Source organism: Terrapene carolina, unplaced genomic scaffold (assembly GCF_002925995.2).
Source record: "Terrapene carolina triunguis isolate 2854851 unplaced genomic scaffold, T_m_triunguis-2.0 Scaffold95, whole genome shotgun sequence".
NCBI classification, from domain to species: Eukaryota; Metazoa; Chordata; order Testudines; family Emydidae; genus Terrapene; species Terrapene triunguis.
Window position 1 is genome coordinate 25,968,180 of NW_020664446.1, and position 23,333 is coordinate 25,991,512.

The 23,333-nt window shown below is 37.3% G+C and overlaps 1 protein-coding gene across 1 annotated transcript in view; it reads right to left on the reverse strand.

Annotated features, from left to right (window-relative positions):
• Window positions 1-2,118: 2,118 nt before the first annotated feature.
• Window positions 2,119-23,333, reverse strand: part of TCERG1L (transcription elongation regulator 1 like) — a 218,544-nt gene continuing 197,329 nt past the window's right edge. Inside the window, exons 10-13 of the mRNA XM_024213278.1 lie at window positions 17,630-17,765; window positions 9,387-9,476; window positions 5,024-5,142; window positions 2,119-2,275 (exon numbers count right to left, since the gene is read on the reverse strand). Of these exons, the coding sequence (XP_024069046.1) occupies window positions 2,119-2,275; window positions 5,024-5,142; window positions 9,387-9,476; window positions 17,630-17,765 (502 nt within the window). The remainder of the gene's footprint in view (window positions 2,276-5,023; window positions 5,143-9,386; window positions 9,477-17,629; window positions 17,766-23,333) is intronic.

Here is a 23,333-nt window from a genome sequence, read left to right on the forward strand (position 1 = left end):
CTTTTTTGTTCAGAAAGACATATTTCAGAATTTCATTCAAACATTTAAAGAAATTACAAACCCTCAAAAGCAAAATGTTTTGATATTTTGTTCAAGCCAAAACAATTTTTTCCCCAAATTTTCATTTTGGCCACCAAACTGAAAAATCAGTTATTTGCATTACATAAAACGACAGCATCTATGTAACAGAGTGATACTAATAGAACAACATGGTTTCACACCATTGCCAGTATGAATTTTGGGACCTGATCCTGCTTTCATTGAATAAATGGGATAAATAAATGGGATTTTTGCCATTCAATGGACGTAAGATTAGGTCCTCTCTATGTTGTTATGCTGCTCTGTTTCATGTGATTCATCAGCTATATTACTTAAATCAAATTGGAAGAAAGTTTAAATAATGAACAAAGATGAAAAATATATATACCCAAAAGAAGCAGCAGAACAGCAGGACATTAACATTTTTGGTTTAAAAGTTGGCCACTTGCAGTGCTATACAATACACACTTCATTTTAATGGTTCATAGAATCATAAAAGTAGTGGACTAGAAGGTGCCTCAATAAATCATCTAGTCCAGCCCTCTGCACTCAAGGCAGGACTAAGTAATAACTAGACCATTCCTGACAGGTGTTCTTAAAAACCTCCAGTGATGGAAATTCCATAACCTCCCTTCGCAATTTGTTCCTGTGCTTAACTACCCTGACTGTTAAGAAATTTTCCCAAATGCCCAACCTAAACCTCCCTTGCTGCAATTTAAGCCCATTCTTCATTTTGAATTCTTTGGGGTCATTATTTAAATTTAATAAGTAGATTTTATTTTCTTAAATTGTAAGAAATACATGAGAAATACCTATGGAATACGTAACTTTACTTGGAGGAAATTGCAAATTTCAAGCAGAAAACAGAAAATCTGCAAAGCATCCAGACCGACTCTAAAGTATTTACGTTAGATCTTAACAGAAATAAGCTCAGAAACTGCAAGGAATATGGAAAGAAGACACAGGACAGTTTACTCCTCGGCTGGTATAAAATGGGCTAGCTCTATTGACTTCAATGGAACTATACTGATTTACACTAGATGCTTTATATAATTTATTGTTATTGTGGGATCTATTTTGTCCTCAATGCTCTCATAACTCCAGTTGACATTAGTAAAAATTTACATAAAAATCAAGGGCAACAGCAATGTGTTCCTCATACATATAGTAGCTCTCAAACCAAATACTGTCTGAATTCTAATGCTAGAGACTAAAAAATAAAAATGAATTGGCTTAAAATATTTATTAATTAAAAAAGTTAAAATATTTGTTTATACAAAGATGATGAGAAAATGCTCATGCAAAATCTTCACATACAATAAAAATAACTCAAATATTAATATGATAGTTTTACAAGACAGCTTCTTTATAGTAACTTTGATGGGGAAGTGTTGCTGTAATCTGTGTGCCTGAAAGCACCATTCAAAGTAATTCCAAAGCCATATTTGAAAGTTATAAGTTTTTCTATGGAACTTATGCCAAGATTTACACACTCGTCACTATGATTAACAATTAATACCCTATTACGACTACTCAGAAAACTAGACATAGACATATGAACATTGAGTGATGAATTCCTCAATACCACTGTACTTCTAAACAATTTATGTTAATGCAGAAAGTTGCCAAAAAATAGATTTAGATAATTCCCTTAAATGATGAACATATCTTGAAATTGTAATGGATGACATCTGTTTTCTGCTTAATTACAAATCTGCATTGAATTTATAATTTGTGTATATTACAAGTAATTTGCATAATTAAAACAATTAAGGGATTGACATATCATGGCAATTAGAAATGCATCAAACTATGAATGTTGTACAAAAGAGAGCTTCAATATGAAACATTAATTCTCTGAGAACTAAATATCCTACAGGTTCCTGCAAAGGAACCTGAACAAATTTAACTTGTGTTCACTGAACCTCAGTATGAAAAGGTATTTCTCAGGGATATCTGGTTCTTCTTTAAATTGTTGGAACTTGAATCAGAAAAAGACAAAAAATGCTGTTTCTTCATTTCATTTTCTATGGCAGTCACAGTATTGACTTGTGTGTTTATTGCAGATTTCAAGAATTCTTATCTCATTTTCCGTAGCCTTATTCTGTTTTCTTTGTCCCGCTTTTTAAGAATAAGAATGAACTGGTTGAAAAAATGCTCTTGGTCTTTTTTCTTCTGAACAAGTCGAAACCGCTGATCTCTGCCATATTTCTCTGCAAACTCTTTAAATGTTGTTCTGCAGAAAAAAATCATACAGGAGCAAGGCATCATTTAAAGCTTTGCACTTTTGAATATATCATCAGATTATTTAGTCCTTAGTTTTACATTTTACTTTTCATATGGCTCTTAAAAGTACCAAGATTGTTCCTCCTGAAACCTCAAGAAGGTCAGTGTCACCACCGTGACAGAAGAGGCAACACCAAAGTCAAAATCAGCTTTGCTCCATGATTAGAATCATAGAATATCAGGGTTGGAAGGGACCTCAGGAGGTCATCTAGTCCAACCCCCTCCTCAAAGCAGGACCAATCCCCAACTAAATCCCCAAATGGCCCCCTCAAGAACTGATTTTTTACCCTCAAGTATTGAACTCACAACCCTGGGTTTAGCAGGCCAATGCTCAAACCACTGAGCTATAGCTTGAGTTGTCTATACTAATCATTATTCCCATATTCGTATACTGTATATTTATTGATTTTTTTACCCTGGTGATGTAGAATCATGGACATAGTGGTTGCTAAAATATGTTTTTTATTTTCTATTCTAGCTACGTAATACTCTTTGTTGCTGAATGATATTTTTAGAGAGGCTTATCCTCGGCTTTCCCATGATTATTCAGCATCATAATAGAAAACACTACGATGTCTAATTAATAGCAAAAAATATTTTTCAGCAATACATGGTATATGATACCTGAAGAAAGAACTCTAATTTGATCTCTTCTAATAAGACACAAGAAATTTGCCTAAGGACTACATACTGGAATCATTCCAATATTTTCAAATGTGATTGCTACATATGAGAACAAAGCTGCTGGATTATATTTGACTCAGATATTATGGTGCTGAGCATGGTAAGCACCTGGATAAATAGACATTTGGCTGAACAAAGTCATATGATGTGTCAGTAAGTTACTGCTCAGAAATCGCCAATAGCAAAGTCAGGAAATATGTTAATTAGTTATATTGGCATTCTGACTCACTCAAAGGTCATTATTATGTTATTTTCTTTTCCTGGATATCTAACTTGATATTTCCCTTTTTAATTTTTTTTTTTAAATTACACTCAAATTATTTTGAAAAGTCTTGGAAAACTACAGAGGTAACAGAATATTGGAGAAAAGTAATTATAATATGTAGGAGCTGGTTTACAGAATCTGCTGTGAACGGGAGATGGGCGCAAACTGCAAAAGCAATACTGGGATCTAACTCTAGTTCTGCCATTAACTTGCTGTGTGACCTTGCACAAAGTTATTTATCCTCTCTGTGCCTCAATCTCTCCATATGTACAATTTGGATTGTGATACACTCCTTTGTGAAGTGCTTTGAGATCTTCAGATAATTGGTATTAAACAAAATAAAATATCTAAATGTCACAAAAGTTTAGTTGGAATAAGATCCAGAGTTTTGTCTTAATATCCAAGTGCTGTATGGATGCATGATTGCAAACTTATAAACATAGAATTGTGTGGGGTGAGGGAGGAGAGGGAGTTGTGACATTTGGATCCAGAAAGTACAAGGGTGTTTATATCTAGAGATGGTTTAGGATCATCTCTAGAATGAATTTGGGGAATTCTGGAGATTGGTTTGCTATCTGCTCCTCTGTGTCTATTGTGGCAATACTTGTGGCCGGTTGCTTTACACTCCAACTGGTTTATTTTGTCAATGTTGGGGCTGGCTTGCTGCCTACTTCTTTATTTCAGTTACTGTTCACTCCCATATGAATATTGGCAATGATGGTTGTTCACTAACTGTGTGCTGTTGATAGTACACAGATTTGTAATGTTCATTTTGGAAATTATCTGTTCTTTATTTGATAATACCAGAGACTGATCAAGGATAATTTAAAGGGTGAGATTATTACTGCAGTTTGGGTGTCACAGATGAATAGGGCAACCTGAGAAAGTGTAAAATCCTCTATACTCCTGTAGGCCACGAATATTACAACTATACCTAGAGTGGTTTTGTTCTTGCAAATTAAAACACAATCGTTTGAGTAATTATTAGTTGTCACATTAGCCGGGAGTATTCTTAGTCCCATTGTCAAAGAGATATTTTTAATTATTACTTCAATACAATCTGAAAAAAAGGTTTACTTCTTTTGTATGTGAGCACACAGTGCCATGTAATTATCTTCAATTTTTAGTACAAGAACTGTAATTTCTTCTTTATTTCTAATGATTTACCCAAAGTCAAAAAATAAAGAAAAAAATATTTATCTTCACATGATTTACAATGAAAAAGCAATGTCATAAGAATTTCATTTCTTATACTGTATATAGTTCTTGACCCTATTACTTGAAAATGGCTTTGAAGAAACAAGCAATAGCAACTTAAAATCTCATTGAGATGCACAGATACGGCATTAATGATAACTTCTTTAGCAAATGTAATTTCTTTTTTGTCAAAAACCAAACAAATGGAAAATGCTTAGTGATTGTACATTAAAGACACTTCTATGCTTGTTATTTTTATCACACTTGTGGTATATTCCCCTTCCCAGTAATGTCACAAGGTACTAAAAAGTATTATTGAGAAAGAAAGCATAAGATAACCTTAATCTTTAGGGCAACAGTAAAAGAAGGATAAGCCAATAGTGTTATCCCATCCACAGGACTCAATTTGCAATGTAATATTTTTTTCTACAAAAATTGACTTTGAAATTTTACTGGATGCCAAGAATAACAATCATAACCTAATGTTACTATTTTTTGTTTTTATTAATAAGAGACAATAAGTATTAATTGCTTCACAAAGTAGCTCCATACCTTGGTGACAGTTTGGATTCCTCCAGAAGTTTTTTAAATTCTTCTTTGGCTAGCAATAATTTATTTTTCTTTTCCTTGTACTCGTCTCTTATTCTGGTCTTGACAAACTGCTCAAATATCTTTTTTTTTTTTAAGGGAGACAAATATAGAAGTATTTATTAACAAACACATTGGGGTGTGCCTGATTGATCTAATGGTTACAGACTTTCACAACTGCAACGCTTTATCTGCATAATGGGTTGGAGGTGCCAATTTAGGCAGTTAGTGTCTGCATCCTAACACAAAGTGCAACCTTAATCAGAACTTCTTGTCATAGATGTAGATCACTCATCATGCTCACAGCTAAATATTCATAAGATTCACATTGTATTTATTTGGTTTGAAGTATGCATCTTCCCTGAACTACTTGAACTCCTGACTGTGGACCAGAAAACTGTCCATGATGCTCAGATAACAATTTCTGGAAGTTACATAAAGAAAGATTGAATGATCCTTCAGCTCAGCTTGATGCACTGTACACATGTATATGAAGCCAATAATGCCTATGTGAAATCAGTGGGATGCAGGCACCTAGATTCTTTAAAAAATCCCTCAAGATGCCCATCTGCATCTGTAGGGACCTAAATATCTCTGTGAATTGTGCTCGAAAAAGAAAGGGCTGTGTAGGCACAATAAACATGTAATGTGTTGCTTACAAATATTTACAATTGTTTAACATTGAAATGATGGAACAAAAGGAGCTGTTCATCAAAACACTCTCAGTTCTCTTTATCTGCCAATTTCTTGTTTGCATTGTAAAAAGTACACAAACCTAGTCTGGGTACTAAGGAGTTTCCATTCACTCATGAATGATGCATCTGTGCAAATCTACATTTCATGCAAAATAAAGTGAAAAATCATTCGGTCTACTCTATGAAACTGAAATGAAACTGGTATGTAGTAACATGGATTCTTATCCGATGCTCAGTTAAGGGAAGAAATAGATCTGGTAAAGTGTACACTCAAAAGTGGTATAAGAAAGAGGGACCAAGAAACTGCCAAAAATGCAGTTCTTACAATTTGTGTTCTTACAAGTAATTGTTCTTACAATTTGGCTAAATAAGTGCATGATAGGATCAAATGAAATACATAAAACCAGTTGATGTTGCCTTTGCAAGTGTTACTACCATGCTTTCACCTTCAATATTGGCAAACCCATTATCATTTAGTTCTATCTACTGCAAAAGTGCTGGGCTAGCAATCATAATTGTTTTCTAGAAGTACTAACATATGAGAGAGCTTGTCAAAGAATATATAATTTGCCTCTTGGGGTTCCAATGGAAGGCACTCCGATCATACTGCTTACACAGTCATTATTCTTGTCCAAATCTCAACTATATAAGTGAAAAAAATACAATAGAGAGTGTTCAATCTCTCCTCTATCAACAGAGAATTCCAATGAATAATGGAGTTTTTAAGCAACCTCTTTGTTAGTGTTACAGAAAAGGAGTGCCTAAAATGACACTTGGTGATCTTAATAAATCAAAATTAATAGATCGCTCATTATCTAATACAATATCTCCTTCGCACATCACTATTTCTTGCCATAGGTTTCCCCATACTCTAATGTATGATGCTGTCCTTCCACTGAGTGGTAAGAACCCCTTGGGAAATACTGATAAGTAAATAGACAAAACATGTAGTATTCCATAAAAGATCATTCCATTCCTCAGACAGCACCAAGAAGCTACACACAAACATAAAAACAGAGTTCACATCACGATCAAACTAATACTAGCAAAAGATCAAGTCAAGAGACCCTAGTCTTTCAGACACCTGCAGATAAAATGGGTTCCTGCCCTTTCTGGTTGTGGGAAAAATTAACCTACACTTTTCAAGCTTCCTCTTTGTCTGAGATCAAACGAAGGAGGCCACATCAATTATTTATTGTATAAAAAGCCATCATGTGGACACTGATTCCTTTATTTAATTTTTATGTGGTCTTCACAAACTCAACATAGAGTCTCCATAACTTGGATTAATTCAGATAACTCAAACTGCATGGACATGCATCTACCTAATGCCAAAAACTTACAGATTTACAGCAGAGATGATTTTTCTCCCCTACACACTGATAGTTTAACCTGAAATAAGGCTCCGGAGTCAGCGTCAGACAAGGCAAAATTTCCCATGCATCTGATGATGGGGGAAATAATGTTTCTTACTAATTTTAGCCATATTGAAACTAATATATGATGATTCATTAAGTCAGTCATCTAATCTTGTCCAAGGCCACTCTCCCGCTCAGGTCACTTGAAATAAAAGAGAATGATGGCTAAATAAATGTAATTGCCTCCAGTCTGAGGCCACAACATCTAAGTATCTATAATTCCAGTATTCAAACCACCTACTAAAATATATTAGACCCATGGCACCTGGCTCACAGTTCAATATTTCTATCCAGCAAGTCATCTAAAATTGGAAATCTCTTTTTTGATTGACCTTTACTTACAATAAACTATTTTAGGTAACGGTCCTCAAAAATGCATGGATTAGTTTTTAGTATATGCATTTTTAAAAATAGTTCCCAGACTGGTTCATTTGACTGCTGGCTCAGAAAATCCACGGCTCTCTCTCTCTCTTTACCTTCTCCATGCTTTTTAACACGGCGTCTAATTATTTTCCACTTCTACATTGATTTTAAGCTTGAATTATTTTCTGTCTCAGTACCAGCATTAGCATGACTTTGATCTTCTCTATATAGTTATGCCAAGTCCTTGCTTTTCATAATCATTTTCCTTGAGTATTTAATATATCCCATAAATGAGGCCCATGTCAGCAAGACTTCAAGCTAAAGCCTATATGATATGTTTTTATTATGTGTATTCATTATGTTTTTTTATTGTATCATGCATACGCTTGATAGAAAGAAAGAAGCAATAAAGCTTGATTGATTGAGCAAGGTCTACATTGTGCCCTTGTTGAGTCACTGAAGGAAATACAAAGCCTTCTTGCTATGTCATCCCGTCTCCTTGATCAATTACTAAGCTCCCATTCTAAACGTTTCTCTCATATTTTCACAATCAAACATTATAAAACATTTAAAGAAAAATAAAACTTGGAAACAGATTACATGGAAAGGGTATGTTAATATATTTTTAATATTAATGACAAAAGAGTATTACTGTATATTTATTTAAATAAATGGAGATATCCTCTCTCCTAGAACTGGAAGGGACCTTGAAAGGTCATTGAGTCCAGCCCCGTGCCTTCACTAGCAGGACCAAGTACTGATTTTTGCCCCGGATCCCTAAGTGGCCCCCTCAAGTATTGAACTCACAACCCTGGGTTTAGCAGGCCAATGCTCAAACCACTGAGCTATCCCTCCCCCCCTAATTCCATAGGTACTCCGTATCACAGGCAACTGTTCCTCCCTATAGAGCCCCCCAAAGTTCAGTGCTCTTCATATCCCATTCAATAACTATATGAAGCCATTTGGGGAACGATGGAGATAATATCAGCGGAAGCATCAGCAATAAAAGGACAACACCCAGTTCTATATCTCTTGTATGACAAAAGTTAACACGACCATCTCCCAGCTTCCTCAAGCTCTTGGATGATGAGCATCTGATTGAGAGCTAAACCCAGAGTGACTGAGGCAATGATAAGATGGAAGCTTTTTGGAGAACAGACCTTCTTCATAACATTCCTATTATTGGGGGCAGTTGCCCTCAGTTTGTTAGATTGGTTTGAGCCTTGGAGTCCTTTTGGTACTGGATACCCAAATAACCATGGCTACAAAAAAAAATCCACTTCCATTCACAGCTTGCCAGAAAACTGTGCTCATCCTATCAGACACAGACCTAGCCATCACAATTCCATTCATCCATTAACTCCAGGGATGACTACTGCAACATATCTCAATGAATAAAGCCAAACACCCTGAGAAAGTTTTAGCTGGTACAAAGTGCATCAATCCATCTGCTAAAGTAACACAAATCACTGTAGAAACATCACTCTATTGTCCACCCTCCCTGATTTTCAAAGCTATTTTGGGGATTGGTCCTAGCTATATGAGCGCCCATCTATCTGTCTCTACAATCCTGGCCAATAGTGACAGCTATGTTCTATGGGTTGATCAACATGGAGACTTGTGAGTACAGGAAACAGGACTTTCACAAGAACAGCGCCTAGACTCAATCTCATTCACAATTTTTTTTTAAATCCTTAACTGTAGTTAACATTTTAAATCCAGGGAGGAAGATAGGGAGGTTACTCCTGTTTATTTTTTAATTTGGGAGGCATACAATTACAATGGTAAGTGTCACCAGTAAGATACTGGATAGACAGATAGCATGCATTACTAATTCTCTTTTGAACTCACCTGTTTACGTTCTTCAGAGTTTAGCAGAAGGTAGCGTGGGTCAAATACTATTTTGTGTAATTCTTTTTCCCATGTAGAAAATGCTGAGACCTGAAGAAATACATGAATGCATCTGCTTTAGACAATATTACTAGAAGGCTCTGGAATAAAGAAGTGTTCCAATTTCCAAAACAATGTTTAATTGCATTGATTCCCCTGGCAAAATATTCACTAAAAGGTGACCGGGGTAGAATGTTTCTGGAGGGAAATAAAATGAAGAATCAAAGTTAAGGGGAAAACTGGATGAAGAAAACTAACCTGAAAGTGAGAGTACCATTTCAGAGACTTGTTAACTCAAACAAACAAGATAGCATTCTGATAGTGTGGGAAAATATTGTACCCAACAGGACAAAAATAAGGAAGCAAACATATATGAGCAAATAAACAGGGGAAATTATTGTAATTTTTCAATCCCTTGGGTTAATTTTAATTGATTTCTCACCTTCACTGTACATTATTTTATAATTTCACTTACTAGACACCTCTATTTAGACATCTCTGCTTATCTCCAGATAAATATATCCTTTGATCTTTATTTACCTGTAATCTGACCATCTGACTACTGATATTTCCTTAAATATAACCTTTAATTCTATTTTTACTGGAAGTTTCAGTCTGTTTATGTGAAAATGTTTATAACCATAAGCCCCTAAAACAGAAAGAGGTTGGCTTTAACTAAGACAAACAATAAAAACCCCTCTTGTTGTGGATGTGGTGTGGGGCAAGCACAGTTGAAAGCTAGAGAACAGACAGATAGTTAATGAGCACTCTGAAAACAGGTTGGTAAAATATATTGTGATTGAGTGGCAAAGGATGGTTGAATTCTAATCTGTGTGTGCGGAGTGACAATTTATCTGATTAGTGCCAGACTATCAATACTGATTGCTAAAATAAAGTGTAACCATTAGGTAGGACTGCATAAAAAAAGGAAATTCCACATGCCTTCTCTCCCTCCCCCCAATAAAAGATTTCACTGAACATTTTTAAAAACGAGTGAATGAATGACGCACATGATTTAGTGGATTAAGATATCATTAGTTATTTGCATAATGGTAGTGAATAGAGGCCTGAGCTCCATTTGCTAGGCACTGTACAAATAGATAACAAAATAGTCACTGTCCTGAAAAGGTAGCCCCCTCAATGCTCCTGCAGAATACTCTCCGCCAGTAAATCAAATCAAACTTCAGTTAATTTAACGCAATATATATCATCATCTTTATCCAAATAAAATTTAAGGGCCCAATTATGGCTGTTTATGTGAAGGTGCACTAAGGAGAGTTATAATAATTGGGCCTAAAAATTTACCCTAATTGTAAGCTCAACTTGGGGGGAAGTGGATAAAAATTTATAAAATGCCACAATAGCCTTTACCAAAAATAACGGGTGGGGGGAGAGGCTGATGGGGAATGACTGAAGCCTGAGGCCCACGGAGGGGGAAGACAGCCTGAACCCCGCTGTGGGCGGGAGGAGAAGGCTCCAGCATCCACTGCCATGGCAGCTGACAGCTCCAGGCCCTCGCCGCCCACGGCACTCCAGGGCCCCCATTGGCTGACAGCTCCAGCCCTGCCTCTCCGGGGCTGAAGCTGCAGGGCAAAATGTCGCAGAGGTCTCTGAAAGTCATGGAATCTGTGACAAATGCTCATCCTTAACCATAACGCTTCCTTCCACCACCCTTCTCCAGGTGTTCCAGCAGTTCCATCCTGCATTGCTCTCATCCCAGTCCCCACTGACCCCCCAGAACAACCATTTCACCCTAGATTACATATATACTTTAAAAGGGCTTAATTCAACCAAACAAGAGCCGTTTAGTAATATTATGAAAGCTCAACTCAATCCAAACAAGTATATACACAAATCAATGGAATGGAGAGAAACATTCTAATGGGGAGCATCTGCCTTGTCTTTTAGACTGTATACTCTTTGTGGGAGGGACTGTGCCTCCATCTGTTTTTGGAAAGCAGCAGCACTTTAGGTGATGGAATAATCTAAATAATAATAATAATAAATTGTAACAAAAAGACTTCCTGATGTTCTCAGAAACATCCCTGTGGTTCCTCACTCTGAATGTGTTATTCTTTTAGGAAGCCATCAGAGGCAAGCATGCAAACGACTCCGCCTCTTTTGGTGCAGAATTATCTTTCTAGTGCCCCAGGCGGACTCATTTTGCTGCCATTAGCTCAATTATCAATCAAGCATTTTCCTTTGCAGCCAAGTCCCTGATATCAGAAGCATCATTAAATTCATAAGGCCAATGGGGACAAAACATTAGAGATGAGGATCTTTTATTTTCTTATTCACCTTTGCCCAGAAACTTTTTTGATGTGGCATCCTCAATACATATGCGTTAAATCTCTAGCATGGCTTTCAAATTCCTACATCTAATTATAAAGAAGAGTAAATCACTAAAAATAAAATAAGTATGTGAAATATTATTTAAAAAGAATAGTTAACAATCAACCAGGAAACTTTTGATTATGCAAAATGGATCTAAAGGAATTGGCTTTGCTACTAGAAAGCAATGGGAGCCAGAAAGTTTCAAAGTTATCTCAAACAAACTTATAGAATTTAAAAAGATTGGTTAACTTAAAAGTTGCTAGTTACACTGTTACTCTCCCTTGTGTCCTTCTGTAACATGATGCCCCTGGATGGGTCGTCATCATCTGTGAAGATTGAATGTGGATCCCTGATCTAGAAGCACAAATCTCTAGAGCCCTGGGAAGTTTTTTTATTTTTTTATAATATTTTATTTTATTTTTTGGGACTTTCATGTTATTTTGTTTAATCCATTTTAAATATACAAGGGGGGTGTATGTGTGGGGTTGATGGCCCTGGATAGGGCGGGGTTTGCAGAGCAAGCTTGCCCCGTACACCCTGCACATTGGCAGCTTCTATCCCACGGGTGCTAGGCCCAGTTCCTTGTTTCAGGTGTTGCAACCTCGTGCATGGGGTCACAGTGCTGCTCAGGTTTGGCTCAGCCACTCCGCCATCATGATGACAGAATAGAGGCTGAGCCAAATTTGAGTGAGTGATACTGTGATCCCATGCACCAGCTGCAACTCCACTCACTCAAATTTGGCCTGTCTGCCCCCTTTTCATGACAGAGGGGCAGTCGGGTCAAACCTGAGCGGTACTGAGACTCTGTTCATGAGGTCACAAAGCCTGGAGCAGGGTGCCAGGCCCAGGCCTGCAGGATACCAGCTGCAACTGCAGGGTGAGTTTTTTGTTTTATTTCATTTTATACATTGATTATGCTTTCATTTCATGTCATTTTGCATTTGCAAAAAAAAAAACCAGGGCTCTAAAAATCTCTTTTGCCTGAGCCTAAGAATCAATGTAATTTAGTTCAAAGGCTGTAGCAGCCCTAAACCCCTAGATATGGAATAGCCACTGTAGGGGACAGAAAGCCACATTATGTTAGTGTGGGTAACACTTCCAGAGTTTCCTTGTATCTTGTGATTCAATGTCAAATTAGACCAGGTGAAGGACTTCTCCATTCTGAGTAATCAGCTCTGGGGATCTACTCCTGCAACTGTCTTCTGGAGTTTGTCTATGGCATATGACTTAGGGTTGGTTTATCATTTACCATTTTGTCTTCCCTTTTTATCCTTGGTATTTTTTAAATCTCCCCTGAGTATATACACAAATTCTCTTTTTTGGAAAAAAAAAAAAAGTTGGGCTATTAAAGTCATTATTGTTTTAGTTGCTGCTATAGATCTCTGCATGCTGTTCCAGCTGTTTGTAATGGACATTTTAGAAATGAATTTGAAACAGTAAATATCCTGACTACAATAAACTAAACTCCATGTGAACATTGTACTGTGGTCTTTCTACTGGTTACATGCTACTTTGTGAACGAACTGGAGAATGCAGAGTGGAAGACAGGTAGAGATACTCTGATGACATCCAGAATTCAAGCAAGAAAATCCTCCCAGAACAAACCATGACCTCTGCAGCCTTATCCCCTAGCACAGAAAGAAGAGAAAGTAGAGATTTGAGTTTGCTTTTGCTTTTTAATAATGCATTTGTGCTTTTTACCAGTGTTCAAATTCATTAAATTCAATATATTGAGTTGGAAGAGTGTGTTTAGAAGTTTACGGAAGTTGAAATAGTTCATGTTATTACCCTTAACTAAGGGCCATAAGATACATGAATAGATTCCAAGGCTGTACCTTTAATACAAAAATTTATAAGAACAGAAAAGAGCGAAGAGTAAAAGATTCCCAGCTTTTGGTGACTCATCAGACCGATGAGAAAGAATGCCACAGCATGACACCAGTTAGTGAGGCCAGGCAAAAGCGGCAAGACATAGTTAGCTAGGCTGCCTGTAGGAGATACAGTTCAGGGGATGTTATTGTTCTGGGCCTGTCTGGAAAAGGCAGCCTTGGAAGAAACTGTACATTATAGCATAGTTTTAATTCTGCTGCTCAGTTACAGCAGGAGCTATCTATTTAAGTACATGTATGGGCCGCTTACCCCGAGTGCTCTGACGTCTTCATGTGTCTCGTTCCCAAAGCCAGCTGCCATCAGCAGCAAAAATTACATCCATGTGTGATGACTACTGCTATCTGTTGCATGAAATTTCAGGGGTGAGTGTGTGTGAGAGAGAGATCATAGGAACTCTATTGCCTAAATACTACCATAAAAGTTATTGACATTTTAAACTGTGTGCAATCCTGACACTCTTTAATAGCTGAATCCCATAGGACTGTAAACTCTATTACTTCTCCACAAACATGAACAACATGCACGTCCTCTGGTATAATATTAATAACGTTAAATCAGCAAGAGCAGCATGCCTCATATAAGGACAAGGGGGCCAGAGGTGTTTTTCCACCCCCTTTCCAGCCTCTGAATACTGGGGATGTAACTTAGAGTAGTCTCAAGACTCTCTGAATTGTTTTGCATTGTATCAGCCCCCTGTAGGCCACTACAGTTGCAGGCGTCACTTGAATTGAGAGCACTCCACTCATGCTCTAGCACAGCCATGACAACCAGGGGACTGGCAGTGGGTGACAGAGAGCCAGAGTAGTTACTTCTGTGTCTGCCAGGGGTTTCTAGAGTGTTTCTCAAAATCTGACCCTTCCTCTCCAGTAAACCTATAACTGCATTAGTTTGTGTCTATTAGTGCCTTATTTGACATGCCTTCTTTCATCCAAGGGGACAACTACAGAAATTGAGGCACTGGATTACACAGAACCGCCATCCACAACCTAGCAGAAAATGAAATTTATTTTACTAATGGTTAATATGAGTAGGGGTATAGTTCTGCAGTCCCTAATAAGGCGAAACTGCCTTTGACTTCACTCTAAGTTTTGCCTTTGTACAGAATATTCAGGACTGGGCCCTGGAGCTGACAAAATTAATCCTAAATAGGAGATCATATCATTGAGACTGGGCTTTTATATAGGAAAACTTGTCATACACTTACATGTAGTGCTATTGTTTTACACTATAATAAATAAAATCATATAACTGAAAACTATATTTATGTTTAGCATTCTATTATTCACACACGTATATAAATATTTTATATATGTGTGTACACACACACTCTGTGGTATACAAACAGAAGTCTTGATTGGCCGGTGTGCTTTGTATTTCTAAAAATGCCTGCAGCAGCACTAGTGCTATTCAAAGAAATCATCTTTGAAGAAACAATGGCACTGCTGGAAAATGGCAAATGATATTTAAATAATCAGTGTGAAATAGCAGTAATGACCTCACTCCACTGCATTTCTTGAGGAAGTTATAACCAACTGGGATTAACCATCAACTTGCCCTGGACAGTTAGTGTTTAGTAAGTGCCTTGGGCCTCAGTCATTAAGCAATGTAGAATCAATATATATTTAAGTGATAACAGAAATGGCAAATTTCTGATTGTTCCAACAAGTTAATCTGAATTTCAGCAGTGTACAGCAATTTCAAAATGCCTTTCATATAACAATGCTGGTACTTTTAAACTTTGACCATGCCAGAGGAATCCCTGAATCATTGCACATTTATGGTGCTATAAAAATGTTTAGTAATATTTTGAAGTATTCTGTACATTTTTGAGCATAAATAATGAAATCTTAATAAGATAATTTACTGCTAGACTGCAGACACACATACCTTAAATTCTGTCACCCCCACAGTGTGTGGATTATTGATTAAAAACTTCCCCCCACCCTACAGTGTGTGTGTGTGTGTGTGTGTGTGTGTGTGTGTTAAGATATGTGCCACCACTTTGAAATGCTTTTGCTTAAAAATCACATATTTTCCTATAGGAAATATATTTGGGGGCTCTATCCTCCTTTCGATGCAGGGAAGGTTAAAGGCCCTGATTCTATAACACTTATATATCTGAGTAGCTCACTGAATACAGTGGGACTATGCATGTACATAGTTATGTATGTGCATAATTGTTTGCAGGATCAGGGCATATATGTATAATGTCTGTTAATTCCAACAGGATTTTATACTTGAATTGAGAGCAGAGGAGACGCTGCGGGTCTAATTTTGTGGGTGCAATTTTTTGGCCATAATATTAGACAGATCTGTAATTCAGATTGTGGCGGGGATTATGGGACTGATATGTCTGATTTATTCTAGCTGTAATTTAAATGTACACTTTATCTACCTGATCATAATGTTGAATATACAACATTAAAATGGCCTGGACAACTCCAACTACTTCAATAACTAATAATCATCTGGGGTCCAGATTCACTGGTCTAGATGAGGTGTGCTCAGCGCAAGATTGGAAATGGGGGAAAGACGGTTTTATGCCACTTTTGCATTCCCTTGACTCTGTGGTAAGCCTTAGGCCACATAGGCTACTGCCATAAATCCAAGTAGGCTGTTCTAATTTACAGCCAGCAACCAAAGGCCCTAGCATATGGTCAACAGTTGAGTCTCCACACCTGAAACCTGCACAACTTTCAGGAATTGTGTGGATTCCAGGGGATATTCTGCAGGAGGCAAGATGCTCCTTGCATCCGTGCTGCTGCCCAGCTTCACTGATCCCTGGTAATTCAGCTCTTGTGCTTTCAGGGTCTTCTCTCTTCATAAAAGTGAGTTATCCGGTTGTATTAACCTGTGCTGCTTTCCCCTGATGCTTTGGGCAAAAAATGGTTTAAGCCCAGCCAGTCCCACCTGCCTTTTAAACTTCAGCTATATTAATCTGGAACCAGGCCAAGTTCCTATGACCAGAGAGAAGAGCAGACGTCATAGTGCCCTGTGGCTCCAATCTCACAATCACAAATAGTCATGGAGGGAAACATGGAGCTATTAATGCTTGTGTCACTCATCTTTGCCTGGTGTCTAACAAAACTCTACATAGGAAGTGTATGTACTGCAGCTGCATTTAGTGCAGGCACCTAAGCTGAAGCCCCCTCCTTCAGTATAGGAGAGAGTGCAAGGCTGGCAGGGTGTTCACTATTAGAACCCTGGACCTTTGGAACTCTCTTCATCCCCAGGTTTGTAACAAGGTGAAGTGTTGGCTTTCAGGGCAACCTCCAAGGTCTACCTTTCTCTTTGCCTCAGGATGAAATCGGTGTTGAGCAGGGCTGGATATGGGATTCTAGGGACTGTGTGAGGTCGATTAATTTCACTTATATTGATGTTGTTGCTGAGTATTTGAATTGATGAGGGGGAATTGACGGATCTTTTAATTTTGGTGTATTTTAAAAAAAATTCTCAATAGTGCCTACACATTAGTGCTAACATAAATCTAAATGAAGAAATAAATAATAAACATTTGCTGAACATCACTGATCAAGTAAAGTAAGGAAAAATAAAATGTATTTAAATAAAAACATCCACTTTTTAAAATATTGCAGTGACAAACTGTATCTTTGCCGGAAGCTTTTATAGGCCATCATGCCAAAGCAAAACACAATTTCATGACAACACTATTTCATTGCCAAAATGCTGGGTTAAGACCATTTACTTTGGTTCATTTTAGGTTACAGAGCAGGAAATTTTCTTAACAATTCTTTCCAATTTCTCTTTTCTATGGTGATTCCTTCATATACAAGTAACATGAAAACATTCCACAATGCCAGACCTTTACAGGAAAGTGACATAGCATGTCAAAAAGCAAGCAAAAAAAATATTCCAATTAATTTGGGGGTTAGAATTCCAAGGTGCTTGCTATAGATTTCAGATTAGGTATAGTATTTCCATAATTTACAAGACTCAAATAAATAAAACCTGTTTCTTACCCCTCTTTCCAGAAGCATATCTCTGAAATGGGCAATGCGTTCTTCTAAAGGAAGAATAATCTGATGTGCTGATGTTTTCACAATTTTCTGTTCCACTTCAACCTTCTCCTGATCAGCATTCTGGGGATCTTCCGTTCTTTAACAATGTAAGATACGAATGGTTCAGTAAATACACTGTGTACATTTTTTAATCCTCTACTTTCTCTAGAAAACGCTTTAGGAAAGAGGTTTAAATGCAGGATTTCATTGTAAAAAGTATGTAATATTGACAGCTAATCTTTTGTATTTAATTACTAAAATGGAATTGTTCTTGAGGACCCTTCATTGAAGATTAAGACAAATATTTATATTGAAGTAAAGTATTTCTGTGTGGTCAGAGCACATGATTGAACATGAGACATTACACTGCGCTTCAAGTGATGGGAAAACTACTATTCTCCATTATGTTTGACAATGAGTGAAGATTTCAGAGTAGTGACTGGAGAAAATAATCTTATTGCTTTTAAGCTTAAAAATCAACTCTAATCTTTATTTTAAGCTCCCAAGAGTCCCTTAAATTCTCTCCTAGGGGAAACAGTTTGACATATTATTACATGTACACAACCTGTAATGAAACATCAGTGAAGACTGCCTCTATCAGTGCAAAAATCTTTACAGATATTTATAATAATTTTCCAGGATGACTTCATTTTAGAATAAATAGCTGTTTAAAAGAAACTAATTACCACTTTGCTTTACAAGATTCACTGGAGGATGACAGACATTTAGCATGACTGTGTTGATTGCAGGGGATTACATGAAGTCATGAACATTTTTACTTAAATGTATATCAATAAGATATTAAAAATACATGGACAGATTTTCATCAGGTGTAAATATGCAGGGCTGTCCCTAGGGGGCCCCGGGCCGGGAAGTGACAAATCCATCACTTCTGGGACCGACTGCACTGACCAATCGCACCGGCCCGTGGGGTCCCCCAAAGCGCGGGGCCTGGAGCGGTCGCCCCGATTCGCCGTACCCAAGGGATGGCTCTGTAAATATGTATAGTTCCCTTGGAACCAGTGGAGCTACACCAATTTACACCTACTGAGGATCTGCCCCATATATTTTTAACTGAGTCTAGTGATCACTAAAATTACCATTAAAAACTCCAAAACAAAGCAAAACAAACAACAAAACAATGCACACCATTTGGAAACTAAAATTCACTATTTTTCTAGTGTGTAAGTGCAGCACTGATAGTACAAGCTCTGCCTGAACACTGGATTTGTGAGGAGCACCTCCAGCAATAGGCTAATTAGAAACTAAACTTCAGTTTGAACCTGTCAATAGCTCTGTCAATAGCAGTTTTGTTTGTTTGTTGTGAAGCAGATATTTGTCCACATGGACAAAAGTGAAACCATAAACTCATGTCACAAAGACCACTGAACATCCTTGAGTATAGAATGACTTTTGGTCTCTACTAATACATTGGATTACAGTGGCAGATAGGTCCACACTAAAGCCCTGGATTTGAACACCCATAATTGAATTGTGGAAGTATAGACCTAGACTCAATTTTTTTGTCTTATTCCCATCTCTACTATTTATCAATATCCTGATCTGTGTTTAAAAAATAAGGGCCAAAAGATGTGATAATATTGGCCAAATTTTTCAGACCTCAATGCTACAGTAAAGCACTTGCATTTTAGGCACCTTAATAAAGGTGACAAGATTATCAGAGGCAATGCAGTTCTCATTGAAGATAACTAACTTTCTGCATCCAAATTTGAAACTGTTGAACAACGAGTGGGGGAGGGAGGAAATAATATCCAAAGTGCTTTAACTTGCACAATTTGAAAATGGAAAAAGTTAAAATATTCTTTTCAGCTAATAAATTACATCAGTCAGTAATGCAATACGAGTCCAAGCATATTATCTCTCTTCTATCAATAATTGCATTCTACTTAAATCATACTAAAATTGTATTATAGCATTAGCAGTTTCAAAGGCATCAAATTGTTACTCTTCATATTATTATGGTGATTTTTATATTGTGTTAGCAATTTTCATTTTCCCTAAATCATAATATTTCGTAATATGATCCATGAATCTTCCATTCCAATTTCTAGTATCCACAAAGAACTTTTTCAAACTGAAACTGATAGAAACCCACAATGCTACTCAATCAGCTAAGACAGCAGGAGAGACTGTTTCTCCTTTAGTTTGGTTAATTGAAAATGATCCTTCAAATCAGATGGATTTTTCATTTATTCTCAAACCAAAAACTACAATAAAGGCAACAAAAGCAGTGACAGAATGCAATCAAATATGGAAATTCATAGTTAAAAAGACACATTTAAATAGTCTATTTTACTTTTTACTCTAGTCCTATCACAGTTTTTGAAACCTACAAATCTCAAAATAGATAGGAAGTATTTTTTTTACATAGAGTTCTGTTTCTTATTTGTACTGGGATTTGCAGTTGAATATTACAAACTTTCTATGGGGACAAGAATCACAGTGAAAGCTGTCACTCCTGATAGGGGATGAATCTTTCTAGATTTCTACACTTTCCAAATTATCACAGCTGATTTACCTTAATATGTTCTTTGGATTACATTCTGACCAAATACAGCAAGATAGCAGATGGGACTCAGTTTTGAAGATGACCAATTAAAACCTATGACATGAATGGTGCTGATGAATTTTTAAAGTAGACCAAAGCCTTAAGGCAAACTTGGTAGGCAAATGTGGTTGTCTGTATTTTAAAAACCCTGATCTTAAACCCATGCACTTGGAGTTACAATCTGGACTCCCAGAGCCTTTAAAATCTAGTGTAAAAATTGCATTGGATATTCTAAGCAGATAAAGGTATTAAGCCATATGCTGCCTTCAGCTTCTATTGAAGTAAATGGGAGCCATGTGGTAATCCAGAGACGGAATAGGTCACATTACATTGCACATTCTGTCACATGAGAACTGAAAATTTTTCACACGATCTCACAAAAACAATGTAGTAGATGTACTCACAATTGCCCCATATTTTTAAGCAATTAAGAATAGGCAATTTGAAGACATTACAGATAAACGCCTGCTTCTAAGTAATCTCTTTAGTAGAAAAAAAAAGATTTTTGCTGCCTTTGTATACAGTATAATTAGTTGCTTGAGTAAGTATTTGGCCTGCATACTTTAAGTACTATAATTAAACTGTATTTAAATATAAATTAAACTACCGTAATAGGTACAGAGCTTCTTACAGACAATAGCTTGTTGAATCCAAAACTACTGAACTGTAAGTGGGAAATGTGAAATGTGAAATAAGGAAGTATGAAATAGACTTGATCCAAAGTCTATTGCAGTAAAATGGGTATCTTTCCATTCACTTTAGTGGATCAGGCCTTAAACCAGCTATTGAAAATATATTACCATTGCAAAAAACAATGAAAGGAAGAGAATTAGAGTGTGAAGTATAAACCATTTCTGCTAATGTGCACCTGACCTGTCCATGTGAAAATCAGGAAAGGCAACAGTCATAAATATATAAGGATTAGCAAACTTTAACACACACACACATATATATATATACAGTAACCTGACTTGCTGTGCTCTAAGTATAATGAATTATGGTTTAACTTTGATGAAAGTGGATATTAACTTTAGAATAAGACTTTCTTTGTATCAAATGATTTATTGTGTGTCAAAGGAATAACATAATTTATTTAGGTAAATTTACTTTCAATGATGGAAAATAACTGAAAATTCAGTGAGGAACAGGGCAGGTTTTCCAAACCATTATGTTTATGTTTATCACACTCAACCAAATTTGACGTAGTATTTATTGAATGGGTATTTCCTACAACATGTAGCTACAAGGGGTCTGATGCACAAAATGTGCTTTATTTTATTCTATCATATGATGATTTGCTGTACATAACATACACACAGATGGACTGGGATGCAAGGGTCCAACAGACCCGCTGACCCTTCTATTGGTTGGGGCACAAGGTACTTGGGAGTTCCCAAGTTCAATTAACTGTTCTGCCAGACTTCGTGTGTGAGGTTGGGCAAGTCACTCTGGGGCGGAGTTAGGCTCAGTGTGGCAAAACTAACTTTAGTTGCTATGCCACCTAATGGAATCCACAGTCCTGAGATAGGTGTCCAGCTCCCTATACAATGCATGGGGAAAGTTAAGCGCCTAAGAATAGGAATCACTGAAGCCAGCATACTGAGTGGGGAGCTGCCTGAGCTAGCAAATATGTGTAGCCCAGTGGGCTAGTTTACCTCTATTATATTCACTGCTTTCTATTATATTCTGCCTTATTATAGTCAGCAGTACTGCAAGGTCTTGCATCCTGTAAGACATTGGCTTCAGCAGTTAGCATGAGGCTTGAGGCCTATGAATTTTGGCATAAATAAACTTAGGTAACCCCTACATTTTGGGGAACTGGAAGTAGAGTGTAAGAGGGAATTTTGTCCATAATGATATTCATCCAGCCACAGAAACGTGAACACACACCAGCTTCTGGAAGGTTTTGGACGGATCATCCAACTGCAAGAGTGCCATGGGAACGAATTGATATATATGATAATGGGGTGAAATCATAAATATACTAACCTATAGAAAAAGGACACCTTAACATCGGTAAGGGGAGGAAATAAAAATAAGGAATAGGGAAGAAACCCCCACTGAAAATGTATTAGACATGGTAATGTCAGCGTAACATATGATAAAAGTGGCATCACCACCTGTGGGCAGTAGGAGAGAGAGATGTAGCCTTTGGGAGGGACCAGAGGGACCAGGGCCACTGGTGAAGATGAGGAAGGGGATGATGATGAGGAAGATAATGGCTAACATTTCAAGTTGTTCTGCAAGGAATGGTGTAAGTATGGATGTTCAGATGTACTTTCTGTATTATATCTACCTTACTGAGTTAGAATGTGTGTGTGACTTTGCTAAATGTATTAATAACTTATTTATTTGTAAAAATAAAAGAGATCCTATAGTGTGAGTGTTGCACCCGTGCACATCGGGGTTCCCAACTGTATAATAATTCTAATAATACTGGGCCTGATATCGGGACAAGAACCTGTCTACCCTCAAAGTGATAACTTGGGACTCTCATACATAATCTATAGATCAGGCTACATAGGAAATGTGGAGAACTGAGTATGGCATAAACTCCACTCCTCAAAGGGAGTTAGAGGAAAGCACCTATCTCCACTTGGGACTCTCAGCCATCCATGAACCTTCTCCTGAAGGTAAGCACCTAAGTCAGGACCCCAAAAAAAAAAAAAAAAAAAAATAAAAAAAGTTGTTGTGGTAGTGGTGCTCCCCCTAATATCCCAGTGGTTAAGGCACTCACTTGGGCTGTTGGAGAATCAGGTTCAAGTTCCTGCTCCAATTAATAAGTATTTTATACAAAGTGGAACAGCCTCAACAGGAGAATTGAAGAGACATTCACCCCAGAAGACATTGGTTAGGGCACTCACTTGGGAGGTAGTAGGAGCCAGAGTTCAAATGCCTGCTCTGAATCAGGCAGAGTGAATATTTGAACTTGTGGGTATTCTCCCACATCCCAGTGGGCTATGGGGCATAAGAAGGGAGGGCTCCCCCAACCACACACCCCACAAGCAGGGAATGCCTGGTGGGGCTTACATGTTCCAAGAAGGGACTCTATCTATTTATGAGCCCAATTATCCTCTCACTTACAACTGTATGGCA